The 16,182-nt window shown below is 39.0% G+C and overlaps 1 protein-coding gene across 5 annotated transcripts; it reads left to right on the forward strand.

Annotated features, from left to right (window-relative positions):
• Positions 1 to 259: 259 nt before the first annotated feature.
• On the forward strand, positions 260 to 15,898 carry LOC135251404 (cellular tumor antigen p53-like). Of its 5 annotated transcripts, none has more exons than XM_064328815.1 (11): positions 260 to 283; positions 7,739 to 7,864; positions 8,080 to 8,140; positions 8,400 to 8,606; positions 12,087 to 12,273; positions 12,428 to 12,540; positions 12,625 to 12,734; positions 12,855 to 12,976; positions 14,436 to 14,530; positions 14,726 to 14,829; positions 15,310 to 15,898. In XM_064328815.1, exons 2-11 carry the CDS (start codon positions 7,797 to 7,799, stop codon positions 15,404 to 15,406), a joined length of 1,164 nt encoding a protein of 387 aa, XP_064184885.1. In that variant the 5' UTR covers positions 260 to 283; positions 7,739 to 7,796; the 3' UTR covers positions 15,407 to 15,898. The 5 variants fall into 5 exon arrangements, with proteins under 5 accessions (XP_064184885.1, XP_064184882.1, XP_064184883.1 ...); XM_064328812.1 differs by lacking the exon at positions 260 to 283 and adding an exon at positions 636 to 736; XM_064328813.1 differs by lacking the exons at positions 260 to 283; positions 15,310 to 15,898 and adding exons at positions 636 to 736; positions 15,222 to 15,243.
• Positions 15,899 to 16,182: the final 284 nt, after the last annotated feature.

The raw sequence follows: 16,182 nt of genomic DNA on the forward strand, positions 1-16,182 counted from the left end.
GCACTTCTGTGATGCTAGTCTTTTCAAGCAACTGTGAAACTGCATAAGGGACTGGGGGAAAAAACAGCTAGAGGAATGAGTTAAATGAGCAGAAGATCAAGGAATTGGAATATCTCTATGGGTGCGTGACATTTTAAATTAGAAACCAGTTGTCAGCATGAATGAATCAGCTCTCTGAACTGGAATCGAAAGGGCTGCAATGACGGGTCCATCTTGAGGTGTTGGTTTGTTTATTTTCTTTTCCGTATTCTCTCGGAGACAGGACCTACATTTGAAATCTCTGGTAATGCTAATTTATTCTCTTAATTATACGATACCTACTGCCAAACACTTTCTACTTCCCCCCTCTTTCTTAGTCTCCTAACTTTTAATGGCTGATACTTGTACTGATACTGATATGTGTTGTCATTGATTTGGGGGACACTGGGGCCACAGAAAGGCATATTTGGCGCCTTGTTAGACCCCTAGGCTTTTCATCCATTTTCATTGGTTGATGAAGGCGGCATTTTTGTTAATTTTCCTGACGTTTTTCCCTCTTATTTGGTACCCCCCTCCGCCCACCCCAATTTATGACAACCTCCGCTTCCGGTTTTTATTTAACATAGATGGAGGGGCAATCGCCCCGTTTTGGGTGTCCGAAATTCCGAGCCATGGATTCGGATTCAACACTGTTATTTACAGATCCCTTAAATTTTGAGTTGGGAGAAGGTCCACCTTCAGAGCGCAGCCTTCTAAGGTTGGTTATGCCATCTTAGATCTTAACTGCTTCTATTCAGCCTGCATTACCATACTTTCGTATTTTTAATTTCCGAGTTCCGAATTATATGAGGTATATTTTTCAGTTTAGTTAATGTTCCTGAAGTTAAAATGGTGTGCTTTGTCTGTAGTATTATATTGCCAAGGAAGAGGGCTCTGTTTAGCTGTGTGGCAATAACATGTGCTTGATGGCAGTTAGTGGAGAAATTATTTGCATTATCACAGCATCGTATTTTGTTGGTTCATTCTTGTCACATTGTTTTTCCTTCAAAAGAATGACCCTGTGCTGTTTCCATTTATAGAAAAATCATTTAGTGGGTTCTATTTTTCATACGGGCCTACATACGTAGCAAATGTATTATGAGTTCAGAGAGAAGGGCGCCATTTCATAGGTCTGTGTGAGAGAGAGACAGGTTAGGTGATCTAAGGAAATTATGGACAGGGCATTTTGAAGAATATTTTTACATTTTTATTTAAAAAAACAACGATATACATTTTTTAATTTACTTTCACTGTTAGTGCCATTTGCTGCTGTGTTAAACAGCCCTGTCTTTCATAGTATGAAAATATGTATGATATTTAGAAGTGATTTTTGATTCGTTTTTATTAATATTTGTTATGAGTGAACAGTTGAACATAGTATCGCGAATAATTTAAAACTGTACATTGGCTCAGTTTATTTGTTATGAAATTTTATAAAAGAAGATCAATTTGGTTTCAATATCATTTACACTTTATGGAATGTGTTTTACCTATTTAAACAAAACTGGTGTTTTTCATCAAGGAAATCGGTTAATGACCAGTATGAAATATAAAAATAAACATTATTATGAAATTACATTTATTTACCATTATACTGTAATGGATATACGTCACATCTTTTTCAAATGGCATTCCGGAAGCTTTCAGTGGAGGCCATTTTGTAATGCTCCATTAAACCTTGCAGTTATTATATTGTGAATTTAAAGTCATATTAAACTAAAGTGACTGTATTCACAAAGCAAGTTCGGCCCTCTCACCTGTTACACGTTCCATCCTTATGAGGTGTATTAACTATTTATCACTAACTATTAGTTTAAAAACTTTTTAAAATCCTGAGCAGGTAATGTGCTTCACAATACAAATCACTTTTTTTTTTTCAGCAGGCCATTTTACTGCCATTTCATACTCGATCAGTGTTTCTCAGTCTTTTATTAAGGCCAACTTAAATCTATTTTCCCTTTTATCATGGCCTACCTCTTCAGAAAACATTTATATGTAAACATTGCATGCAACATTAAATAAACTGAAGCAGTATATTTCAAAATATATCTAATATATAATTAACTCAGATTAGGTTTAGAATGAAGCTTAAATAAATTCTCTTGCATGCTCAACTGAGATAACATGCCAAAACAGGAGACTGACAAGTTTGTTTTCAACATAGCCCTTACAAAACAGTTGAGAATTTCAGGCCAGAGATAGAATTTCAGGCCAGAGATAGAATTGTGTTAGTTGTGCTAAAGCTGTTGTTAATTGATAAATTAACAAAACAGGTAAAATACATTTTATTTAGCTTTTTATACACACATCTTCCGGAAAACATTAGTCCAAAAAATAACCAACAGAACATATATAGTATATATAGCTCAATGAATTTAATGGAATAAAACAAGTAAAATAAATCATAAATCATGATTTTATTTATTTAATGAAATTTTTTGTCTAAAGATTTGAAACCATTCAGTGTGACAAATATGCAATAATAGAGGAAATCAGGAAGGGGGAAAATACTTTTTCACAACACTGTAACCTACTATGTAAACATTTTCATACGTGCACAATTTGTGGTAAAAATAAATGATAGACTCGACACATGCTTTATATTTATTTTATAATACACCGCAAAGGTAGTACTGTATTTCAGGAAATTAGAGGATTGTGTGAGTGATTTATAAAATGTGTAAGATGGAATTACATTCTGGAGAGCAGCCTATGCGAAAACAGTCAATCTGGAAGTGTGATAATGAGTGTATGTATCCTAATATCATAAATTGTGGTCTGATGTGAAAAATTGCTCTCTGTATTGTGGTTATATGGACAGAAGTGGTAGATTTCACAATGAGTATGAGTACAAAGCAGAGCAAACGAGAACATAAATAGAGAAAAGTCTGGTTTTTCCACACATCCAAATTAACCCAAATATGAACAGGGATTTTCGACATTGATTGCATTAAACCTCCCTGGGTCTTTGATGATTACATAATAGACATACACCTAATTACAGCCTCTTTCTGTGTAGGTTGCAATGAGGTGTATTTTGAAAATATCTGTTTGGAAGTTTGCTATTTATGCAGTTTTGTATGCAGTGAAATGCACCAGAATGAATGGTTTTCAATGGAGGCAATATGGTGGTATACATCACATGACTACAATAGGGTATATCAAAAGGCCATTAAAATATTTAACTTTTGTCATACAGGAGGCCTACCACCACTTCAGAATACATGTTGGAAAATATAAATTCAAAATGCAAAATTCATTGTCAACTAAACTAGCTGTTTATTTTACCCTGTAACATAGCCTAATGTACATACAAAATACAAATTACAATTATTTGAATTGAAAACATTACACCAATTCTTACAGCAGTTTTAAAAAATTATTTCAGTTTTTTCAGTCAGAGAATTTACATACGTAGCCTACGTATTTCGGGAGGGGAGGGATTTTTTGTACGATTTATTAAATTGTATTGTAACTGTTAAGAGCTTATTATATTTTGCTGTACAGAGTTCACATTTGTGTTTGGGCACTTTATTTATTTATTTTTACTATGGCTATGCCTCCATCTGAAAATAAAGTCTGTATGGCACTTTTCGCATCAATCTGTACCAGCGACAGAGATAATGAACAGAATGCAATTTACTGCAATTTTTGGCAGTATGAGCTCAGTTAACCTTTATGCTAACAGACTATAACCTTTATGCTAATTATTTCGAGGATAACATGATCACGTACAAATTTTCAATATACGTTAAGGGCTTTAAAATCATTGGTGCCTGATATCCAAAATGCCCTTATTTCTAAACAAAATTATTTTCATCAATTTCAATTAAAGTAAGTAGGCCTAACTGTTAACTTTAACTGTTAGTATAAAAGTAATGTTATGGCAACCTATCTGTGGCGCAGTTTCTCCTTCCTCCTCCTCCTTTTTTTAAACAAGATTTTTTTTTATGTTAATGTTTTCATTAGGTAGGCTATCTAAACTAACGTTAGCTGGGTGAATGCTCATGCTTGCTAAATGCTTGCTAATGCAAAAAATGTTGATAACTTTGCAGTCTTGGTTAGGGCAGAGGACACATTCTTTGTAGAAACGGTGCATTACAACAAGATTTAGAAAAACCTAAAATATTTGAATATTTCAGTAGCTGGCACAGATATGGTCGCACGACTGTCCTTCCAATTATGTTCCCGTTCAGGCACTGTCCTCCATGTTCTGCTCTACATAAGCTGGCTACAAGCTACCAGAAGGGGGGGGGGGGGGTGGTGTCAGCTGACGCAGCATAAGGAAAGTTGGCTGTATGTCACTTTGACATTTACAAGAAAAAATAAAAATAAAACGAATACAAAACTATAGTGTGTAAATACCGAAAATTATTTTTCCCATACAATTCATTGCATGGGAAACACTCTGCAGCCAAACCCACAGAGGGTCGAAGGAATACCTTTCATATGTGGCTTTGACATGTAGTCCAATGGCGCCCTATTGACGAGCAGTGAGGGTAGCTAGGGAGCGATGAACGCGGACACCTAACCGACAGAACCCTCCCATACCCTGGGCGACACAATAGCCAACTACACATCGGCTTATTGAGCTACTGCCCACAGTTAGCACTGGCACAGTCTGGAGTCAATCTGATGTTGTGAGGCTCATCCATAAACCACAACGTGGTGTCTTGACTGAATGTGCTTTCCAGCATTAAATTATTTCAGCGTTAGTATATGTTTTGATTGACCCAGACAGTTTTTCTTAGCAATGAAGAATAGTTTAAATATTTACAGACATTTCTGTTAGTGGGTCAGCTTTACACCGATTGCTATTGGGGCATTTGGGGGTTTGTTGTTTAAAGCAAAATATGTTCCAAGTAACCCCAAAAAGCAATATGTACAGTGACATTTTTTCCCCAAATGTTATAGGCTGTATATGAACAAATTCATACATTTTTATTGCATTTATTCAAAATAATAAACATTAATATTGGAAATAAATATTGTTATTTCCATCTCAGGTTGCATATACAATAGGAAATGGTTCCAACCAAAAAAATATTTTCTAAAAATTAAAAAATATATATTTTTAAGAATAATTGGGTAATACAGACTATGCACATACAACCTCTGAAGGTATGTGACTGTACAGGCTACTTTTGAGTTACTTGACGTGTATTTTCTTGCTTTAGATCACAAACACCAAAAGCCTCAATACCAGCCATGTAAAGCTGGTAAGTCATCAGAAACTTCTGTAACCAACTCATATATTCTTCATTGCACACAAAAACTGGGACAATTGAATACTTACAGTAAAATGCGAAATATATTTATAAAAACTCTAGAACTATTGCTCTAAGCTCTGAACAACTATTAGAATGAAAAATGCTTAAACAGTGGTTAAGTGGCCATTATCTTATATGTTGACAGTACAAATTCATGGCTTTGATTTCTTAGGCTAGGGATTTTAAACTCCTGGCAACATTGCTACCAACTAGAAATTTCAGCCAAGGCAGGTTAATGTAACAACCCAAAAACAAACTCTCTTTTATGTACCACAACACTAAAGCAGTCAAAATAAAACCAGAAATGGCTGCAACATAGTTCTGAATTGTCTGAATAAGTCAAACTGCCAGCTGGCTTCTTACAACAAACTAATGACATAGGAAACTCAAATACTGCCATTTCACCTCTCGCCATTATTATTCTTCAGTTTTAATGGCGGTCACATCCATTCAGTGAGTTTTACGGCCACCTACTGAAGGTGTTAGGAGATTGTTTAAATCATGTAATCAGTTCAGATATTTGCAAGAATGAGAATATCCTTTTGAATACTGTGCTTCAAGAGGGAGTGATGAAAACTGATTGAAGGTCCCTGTTGGTAATTCCTTCTTCTTTAAGTTATTTACACAGTCTTTGTCTCTCCTGTGAATTTTGCCAGTTGGGTGTTTTTTCATTAGCCGTAATGATGAATTTAACTTTGTATGGCCTAGCCTTAACCTGCTTACTATAAACTCTTCTTTCCAGTTACTTACTAATGATTTGATAATTCCAACTGTCCTTTGAATGTGATATAAGTATCAAACTTTTGTACCCTTATTCTATCTCACCTGCTACTGTTTCTTAATTTGATGCCAGATTAATACTTTTGCCTCTTCTTTACTAACGGGAATCACTAAACCTATAATCTTCCTATTTAAACTTCCATTGACAAATTTGTCCACCCTTTCATTTCCCTCAATCCCCACATGACCCATGATCCACGAAAACTGACCATAAATACCAAGTTTGTTAATTCTAAACAATGAGTGTAATATTTCATATATGTCCTCTCTGCATCTAGATGAAAAGGATTTAAACAACATAGCTGCACTTGAATCTGAACCTGTAACCTGTTTTATTGGCGGTACTTCCCCTATTATCCACTGTAATGCAAGGGGAACTGCCTTAATTTCTGTTGTATTTATTGCAACATGGTCTGAATTTTCTGAACTCACTCTGCTATCAAATTCAAGCACATAAAACCACAGAACTGTTTAAGAACGCGCACCCTGTCCGGTTGAGGTTTTGAGTTGAGACCTGTAATTACGCGCTCTTCGCTCATTTGATTTTCGTGCCTGTGATTGGCGAGTATTTGTGAGCACCTGACAAATCACCTTTGAACTCTAGATGGCTCCTCCTACAAATTTTCGGGGAATTCCGAAATTTAGACAGGGAACTTTTTCTAAAGGTAAAATATGCGAAATGTTTCGTTCTGTACTCGTTTACCTCGATCTTTAAAAGTATGTTTGACATCTACTACTTAAGTGCAGAGAGAGCTCAGAAATGTATCAAATTTCGGAAACAGAGGTGACTTAGAGAGGTATAGCTATCCGACAATATCTTAACTAATGGGTAGTTAAGGTCGGTAAAACAGACGATCTCGATAATTGGGTCTTGATTGAGGCTTTAAAAGTGGATATTAAAGAATGTGGCGTTAGGTCTCGTTCAGGGAATACTGGAGAAATTTTAACCGTAGCAAACCCGCGGCGTGGAGTTTAGCTGAGATTTTCAATGGGAAGCTCATTAGCTGTCTTGCTTATCGACACTTTTCTTAGGCTTATATTTGTATAGAGCGTTGATCATTTCCGTGTCTTCGTAATATTGTACAGATATGAGTGATTACATATACTTGAGTTTCTCGGAAGGTGTCCTCATGTCTTTTGTGTGTTGCTTTGCTGAATCCCCGAAATGCACTTTTTCTAAACGTCAGGTGCTGTTTTTAATCGCATACATTTGGACTTCAAACATTAATTAATTTTTTTTATAATCAGTTAGCACACTTCCAATAGTATGTGATGAAAATAATAAATTTGTTGTGTTGCAGATTTTTTTGGTATCTCAAGCGGCAAAGGCTGCATCTGTCTGATAATGGTGTTACCAGACTGTTTTAATTAATGAGATCTGTAGGGCTAGCCCCAGTGCAGTGTTCAGGTTCACACTCAGATTGATGTGCATTACTGTTGCATTTATATTCCTAACAACCTCCCTGCTTTGTCTGTTCTCTCCCTTGTGCAAGCAAGGGAGAGAACAGGCAACCACCTTCTGCCTCTTGTGCTCAGTTGTTCTGCTTCAGCTCAGACGAGTGAAGTTTGTCCAAATCTCGTGCTTCTCAGCTTAACTCATTTGAACTCCTCATGGAGGTTCTGCAGTTATTTTCTAACCTTAGCCTCTGCCCTGTCCTTCGCTCCTTTAGCTTTGCATGGTGCATCTGTCCAGAGAGCGTGTGCCTGAGTGAAAGGCAGAAAGGAGAAATGACTGAGCAGGAGGCCGAGTCCCTTCCCCTGAGCCAGGAGTCATTTCAGGAGTTATGGAAGATGATGTAAGTTTGTGGCACTAGAGGGAACCCAACACCACTTCCCTGTTGCACAGGCAGGAGTGACTGCCCTCTCTGAGGTGCCTGTTGAATTAATGAAACTGAAAAGAGTCCTGCAAGGACAACAAAGCTGATGGTCTGCCATTCACCTTAAAGTGCTGTTGATCTCCTGCTTCTGATAATTTGTTTTTCGAAATTAATACACATCTTCTTTTCCTTAGGTGTCCTCCAGCCGCCATCCACGAACCTTTGAGTGTGAATGATGGTTGGCACCTGGAGAGTGTAAGTTTGCCTGAATAGCCATTAATACCTCGACGTGTGTGTGTGTGTGCGCGTGCGTGCCTGACTAGCCATTAATACCTCAATGTGTGTGTGCGTGCGTGCCTGTGTCTGTGTTTGAACATAATAATAGGGCCACCACTCTTGCATTTTCTTTGGCCTGGGCTGGGGTTGGGGTCAATGCGCTATCATCTAATCGTAATGCCAGGATACATTTATACTAAGTATATCATATCTGTGGAAATATTATGTCTTTATGTAGCTTTTGTCGGAGACTCCTCTACAGGAGAGCATTGATGCGGGGGTTTTTGACTTGCCCACAACCCTGCCGCCACAGCCATCTGTATCTGCTTTTAATGGCGATGCTGCCCTCAGCTCAACTGTGCCATCCACAACTGACTACCCGGGAGCGCTGGGTTTCCAGCTACGCTTTCTGAAGTCTGGCACTGCCAAGTCTGTCACATGCACGGTAAGTCCAACATCAGCCTGCGTACGCCACCCTGTGTTCACGCGCAAATGCACATACACACGTGCTTTCAATCCCGTATGTCACTGAGTGGCTTATTGTGCTGCACAAACTGCCCTTTTAATCTCAAAAATGCATTTATTTAAATGCTCGATAAAACAAATGATGATAGATGCTTCTGGACTGAGTGTCAGAAAGCTTTGCCTCTACTTTCTGACACAGCCTGCCCTGGAATTGTTTTACTGATTTTAAGCCAAACTGGGTGTTCTTGTTTATAGCTGTGTATTATGTGTAGCTGTTGAATAATTTAAAAAAGACTAATGACACGAAATATCGGCATCAGCAGCTCCTGAATGTACTCTGATTGAATCAGGAGACGGAAAACTGGATTGGGACACCCCTAGTACCATATGCTGGGGCCTGTCTATGTCACATTCAATATATAACACTGCGTTATATTTGGTTATTTCATTTGCTTATTTGATAATTTTGTAATTGCACTTTCATTTGATTTGTTAACATCAAAAATATTTACACATATATATATATATATAATATGACATGGCAGGAGCCGGCCGAAACCTTGTGGAAGAGGCTTTAAGAAAACAGTTTTGTGCGGACTTCTGGAGTTTTTATTAAAGTCTCCTCTTTTATTAATGGCATTCACTTTGCTTGTTGGAAGCACGATTTCATAGTGTACGCCAGTAGTGGGCATCAGTACCCTTCACAGATAGAGAAGGAAGTCCCATTTATTTGCTTTCTTGGGATCAATGCTCTCCATGACGAAATATTTCAAAAGTGATTACTGAACCTCTGCTACAGTGTCATCCACAGTGTGCACACAAAGGCCACATGGTCATCATGGTGTTTCTGAAATATTAGGGGTGGCCATTTGGCTGAATTTCTCATTTTTTACACATTGGGATGTTGGGTTAATACTGTTTAAATGTGCCATTACATGATGGTAATTACCATTGCGTAATTATCATAAAAACATAAATATAGGTTCAAATTCTTCATTGTTGTATGTTTAATGCCCAGTTGTCTTTGAGCATTATTTGGCACCTAACTTGATAGAAAAAGCGATTTTTCATTATTATGATATCAATTCTGTATCTATTGAACTCTTTTGTAATTGTGTAGTAGGCCTACCTGCAGAGAACTAAAACAATTTGAGATGTTGAGAGAGGTGAAAAACTTGCATGAAAATATCAGGGAAGATATTGTATACATGTATACATTTTAGATGTTTGTAAAGAAAGATTTAAACATGTTTTTTATGAACATGTGACTTTTTTGGCAAAGTTATTTGTTGTAAATCTTGAGATTCTCTTTCATCTATGGAGATTAGGTGAAATCTTTTTTTTTATCATACTATGTATTGTCTTTAGAGATTCTTGCATTTTGCAGCAGGCTCGATCCCCTTTTTAAAAACATCAGCAACACCTGAACAGAGCATCTTTCACACATAGTATTTACAGGGTAAACCACTGCATATCTTTTGTACTCTGTTGCCAGTCACCATGAGCATTAGACACACATTGATGTATGATATAAAGATAAGTTGTTAAAATGAATTAATTACTTTCTTTGATGGTGTCAAAAATCCAAAGATTGAGAGGGGTTCCCCTAAGCTGTTTTCCACTGTTGCTATGAAGCGATGTGTAGTCTTGTGATGGTAATAGTAGAGCAGCAAATGCAGCTTGGTGGGTGTGGGGGTGTGGGGGTGCTAGTAATGAGACACCACTAGAGGGAATGTAAAAATCTGAAAAAATATTTTATTTTACTGGTGTGATGCTCGTATCTGTATGGAGTAAGGTACTGGCTTTTGTTCATCCAGCTCTTATGTTTTCTCGGTGGTAATTTGTGATTAATGATTCGAAAACTTGACGAGGCATGTCCATTAGCTACAGTATAGAAAATCCTCCAAAGACTAGTTTTTGAGGCACCCCTACGTGAGGTGGTACAAAGCAAAACCATGCTTTTTCATATGTGCTTTCTGTATGACATGGATGGTAGCGTAACAGCGTTTTGCTGCTAAATGAGTAGTGTAAATGAGCAGTGTTTTTACCTACCCCATAGGCAGAAAGAGCATGGAATACTGTGTGACTGGGAGGGGCGGCACACCTCCATAATTACATGTAACTGAAGTGAGTTCATGTAGTAATGTATAAAAGGTATGGGGGGAGTTGTGGGACTCTGCCATTGCCATTGTTTGAAGAGATTTTGTGTTTCTCGATGAGGACAGAGTTAAGAGTGCTGCCCTCCCACTGTATAAACTGTTGGATTGCCTTTATTCCCGTCTTTCATTCTGGGTCGTCTTTGCCTAAATTCCTGTTTGTGTGTGGGTCCTGACTCTTGGTATGAGAAAGGAAGCTGGATAAGTGCACCTAATCAGGATTTTTATGGAAAAACTGTGCTAATATTGAACCACCCATAAGCACCTGAAACTTTGGAATGGAAAAAAGGTATGTTTTTGCTTTAGTTACCTTTAGTTGCTTATTTTCTGTTATGCAGGAGAAATATTCTCTTAACCTGGACTAATCTGTAGAGGTCCAGGGTATAATGCTCTTATTTATCAGTCCATAGAATTCTACTGGTTGTATTTGATACATTAATGAATGATAACGCACTCAAAATGTTCCTCAACATATTTAAATTCATACACACTCGCACTTGCTTTTAGTCTGTCTGCCTGTGGTCTGGTCTAAGACATGCCACGACTTGTTCTCTGTGGGTAGGATGGGGGGAGGGGAATGTGTAGTTTTGCTGTGCACTAGCTGGGGAAATCTGAGCAGATTGTGATCCTGCCGCATGTCTAAAGGCACTCAAATCCTGAGGTCCTGCCAACAAAATATACTGACTGGAACAAAATTTACAATGCTAAAGGAATAAGCACTGATGCAGAATGGAAGAAAGGACTTATGTTCTGTGAGAGGGTACAGTCTACACACAGGTATAAATGCCATCTGCTGGATATTAATAACATGATATCAATTAGAGTTCTCAAAGTCAGCCCGAAGCCCATCGGGCGCTGAACCTGGGTCGAATTCAGACCAAGAATTTACAGTATGATAATTGATTTGGGTTGGGTCGGACTTGATTTTTCAGGCCCCTTGAGAACTGTAATATCAATATCAATCAGCTTGATGTGTTTAATGAAAAGGCTGCATTAAGTCTTATTAATTAAAGTAAGCTGAGATGTTTGTGTAGAAAATGTTGATGTCTCCTAATGGTCAAGCTCTTCACTGTTTTCTTCATAATACTAAATACAGTGGTCTATGAATGATGATTCCATTTTCCTTCATGTGTACTAACTTCATTGAATTGTATTGATTTAGTCCTTTGGATTGTGCTTTTGCATTGGTGATTTAAAAGTAGTTCAAGGGGATGCAGTTTCACTATCATGTGACTGCCTGCCTACGGCAAGCTGTCACATGATCGTCAAACTACATCCCCTTGAAACCCCTCTTTCCTCTGCAGTTTTCCCCAGATCTAAACAAGCTGTTCTGCCAGCTGGATAAAACCTGCCCAGTTCAGATACAGGTGGATCGCCCCCCTCCGCCGGCCGCAGTGATCCGAGCGACCTCTGTGTTTAAGAAGGCTGAACACGTGGCCTCTCTGGTGCACCGGTGCCCACACCATGAGAAGGCCTCCGAGCACAGCGAAGGTGAGGCCCCTTCACTGAGCCACGTGTAGTGGCACACGGGTGTCTGTTGTGACTGGGTGCCTTACCCAGTGGATAGAAAGCAGACTGGGGAGGGAAAAAATTCAGCTCTCATGGAGGTCTTGTGCTTGTCCTCCCCCGCCCCCCATTGCCCCAGGTACAGCCCCCCCAAATCACCTGATCCAGGTGGAGGGCTGCCAACGGGCCCACTACATGGAGGACGCCAACACCAAGAGGCACAGTGTTGTAGTTCCATATGAGGCCCCCCAGGTCAGCCATTTGTCCCACCCCACCCGCCTCCACCCCTTCTGTGCCGCACTAGACAACTGACCTGATTTCTCTGTCTGTCTGCAGTGTGGCTCGGAGTGCACCACGGTGCTGTACAAATACATGTGCAACTCTAGCTGCATGGGTGGAATGAACCGCCGGCCGATTCTAACCATTATCACACTGGAGACGGAAGGGTGAGTATGTCTGTCCTGTTTGTTTGTCACACTCCATGCAGTGTTTTTGGGTGGTTCCTCCATGTGCTTTGAAAACACATTTCACACATTTGTGCTGCATCTCATCCTCTTCCTCTCCAGGGGAGAGCTCCTGGGCCGCCGCTGCTTTGAGGTGCGCGTGTGCGCCTGCCCTGGGCGAGACCGCAAGAACGAGGAGGACAACTTCCTCAATCGGCAGGAAAAGAGCAGCGGGACCAAACGCAGTAAGAGCTGGAGAGGGGTGTGAGTCATGGGGGGGGGGGCGGGTTTGAGGCATTTGTTTGTGGTTTGGGTTCTGAGGACAGAATGACTGCTCCCGTTAAGGGAGGAGACTGTGGTCATTTGAAAAGCTGTGCTGTTGTGCAGAAATGGAAGCGAGAACCTCTGGACCTGAATGAAATGCAGTGTAGTTTTTTGAACATATTTTAAATCATCTGCTGTGGAAGGTATGAGAGTTTTTCTCATTGACACATATTGTTGTAATGTTTTTTTCTTCAAGAGCTTCTCCTGTGCTGTTTTTTCTGTTTTTTTTTTTTCCCCCCAGCAAATTTCCTGTTTATAGTCTGCCACCCAGACTTAGATTCTGCTAGTGACCTTTCAATGAGTTAAGACTCTGAAATTGGTCCTTTGAACTTGACAATTTGTTCCTTATGAAGGGGTTGGGATTGGATTACATACATACATACATACAATAGTGGTTCCCAAGTTGTACAGGATGGCTATCGTGAGTCTCAGGCTTTTTAAAATTTTTTATCAGTAGGCATAAAGCATTCCTATCAGTCGTTTCTTTTCATAAAATAAATGTACACAGTGCACATCCAGGTCCTGCGGTACGAGTAAACAGGAAGGGGCTGTAAAATGCGACAGTTAATCATATTGGGGAAGTCCTGACCTTTAGCTTCACCCACAGGTGTTGTATTTCCTGTTACTGTTTGTGTTATTAGAGTACTGCACACATGTTCTTTCATCAGTCAGTATAACTTTATTTACATAGCACCATTCACACAAGTAAATGCAGTTAGAAGTGCTTTCTATCTAAATGCAAATGTGATTGAGAACAAGCAATGTACAACAAGAAAAAAGTAAATTTAAGGTTAAAATAATAAAATGGATAAAATAAGTAAATAAAAATTCCCAGATTTAAAAAAATTATTTTCTAGTGCTTCCTGCCTGTACTGATATTCTGGCCATGGCTAATTGGTATGGTGTAATGGATCCTGTGTCCTTAATGGTCACTAACGTATTGACACTACATGCATAGCTGATTCACTGTCTTTGGTGTAAGATCGTGTAAACCATTTTGCCTCCTGAATCCTTATCTGATTTCTACCCGAACCACTTGGATATTGGCTCTGTTATCTTGGGTTTTGTTACGGCTCAGATAGTAATCTAAGTGGAAAGACATCCGTATGTCACAAGCTGCATTTTAGCTGGCAAGCTAACACAAACCGAAACGGGTTAGAATATTATTAAATAAGTAATATATTCTAAATGTACACCTGAACAAAATACTGGAAAAATCAGAGAAATGCCTGATATGCCGGCGAAGTAAGTTCATGCTTCAAGTCCATGGAGTCTTTGTGCTCAACACTGTCTCCCATTGGAAAACTGGCTTGTGCTGTAACAATGAGATGATATGTCACGACATCCTCATTATGATCCTGCGCCTCTTGCCCCTTTCAGGCTTCAAGGAGGTATCTCCGACTGCCCCCCAAACAGAGGCGAACAAGAAAAGCAAATCAAGCTCCAGCTCTGAGGAGGAGATTTTCACACTGCAGGTGAAGCCTGTTTAAGGCTGTGGCCTTGTGTGCTTTGTGTGTTTGAGTGCTGGTTTCCCAGCTTGTGCTGTGACATACATGTGCCGTGTCAGTACATTTGGTGTGAAACCGGTTGCATATACGTACATCACTGATGTTGTCAGAACCTGTGTGTGGTTGGTATGTAGTCCAATTCTGCCTCTTCATGCCTTTCAGATCCGTGGGAGGGAGCGCTACGACCATCTTAAGAAGATAAATGACAGCTTTGAACTGCTGGATTTGATTCCACCTGCAGAGCTGGACAAATACCGGCAAGAACTGTGAGTAATACATAAGTCAATCTTAAAAATTATTTCATAAATGATTTTATATTCAGATGTCAAATCTTTTTTCTATTACTTTTTGCTTAATAAGACAGAAAGATTGCCAATGAGGTGAGAGTTTTACTTATTTCAAGACTTGCCAGTAGGATGACAATTATACCAAAACACCTGAAGACCGACTTTTGTGCAGTGAGAGTGCTATCAAATCAGTGCGCCTTCAAAGTGAGAGAAAATGTCCATATTAATTCCATGGTTATTGATGCATGGTATTCCTGAAAAAAACTGATTTTGAAAAGCACTGATGACACACCCTTCCCTTCACATTTTCTTTCCCAGTCTCACACTCACTTTACCATCCTTTACACACCCTTTCATTTCCATCCCTACAGACAGTGACCTTCCCTGTCCCTCCTTTCCTCTCCTCCTGACAATGACCTCAAACAATGTCTTGAACCTTATCTTCTGGCTTCGTCGCAGAAACACCCAGAATGTGAGCAAGGAGGAGCGTGAAGATGTTCAACCAAGAAAAGGGAAGAAGCTGCTGAAGAAGGGGGAGAAAAGTGACACTGATTGAGAGCACCCCCCACCCCTGTTGGTACTTTTCACTGCCTTTTTATAGTTCTGCTTTATTGCAGGAAACCAAGCTGCTATACTTTCACTACCAAGTTGCCTGACATAAGCTGCAGCTGCTTTGTATGTTTGAGTTTCATTAGGCTGTAATGCTGTAGAATACATTTAGTTATCCCAGTTACATTATGCTTTTGCTTCTATAGTAGTGTTCTTTGCTGTATATGTTTCTCTGGTACCAGTTTTACAATATTTGCAGAACCAGTGTATTGGAATAACTTTTCAGGAATTTTCGTGTTTTTTTTTATACATGTACTATACACCTATACATTTTCTATCTTGCATGTTTATACCTTTTATAATTACCTTAGCATATGCTTATACACACACGCACACACTCAATTGAATAATTCGGCCACTAATTTGAGTTATGCTTTAGGTAAAATAAACAAATAAATATATTGTAGAAACAAATAAAGATTCTTTGTAGACCAGAGAAGACTGGGTTTTTATTTCCTTTGTATACTTTTCAGTTATGGTTCCATTTCATTTAGACTATTTACTAGTGACGTTAATGAATCCTTTCTTCCGTGATTAAAGCTCGGAAATGGTTTATTCCAGTTTTATAATTTTTTGCTCCTCTGTTATTGTATGGTACCCTGCCGTTTTACTATGTCTGCATCTAACAGCCTTTGTCAGGAAAGGAAAACTGTATAGCTTACAGTAGTGAAGACTAAGATTCCTTACACTTTCATTATGTGATCTGTGGGGCTTAAGTAAGAT

Source organism: Anguilla rostrata, chromosome 3, assembly GCF_018555375.3.
Source record: "Anguilla rostrata isolate EN2019 chromosome 3, ASM1855537v3, whole genome shotgun sequence".
NCBI lineage: Eukaryota > Metazoa > Chordata > Actinopteri > Anguilliformes > Anguillidae > Anguilla > Anguilla rostrata.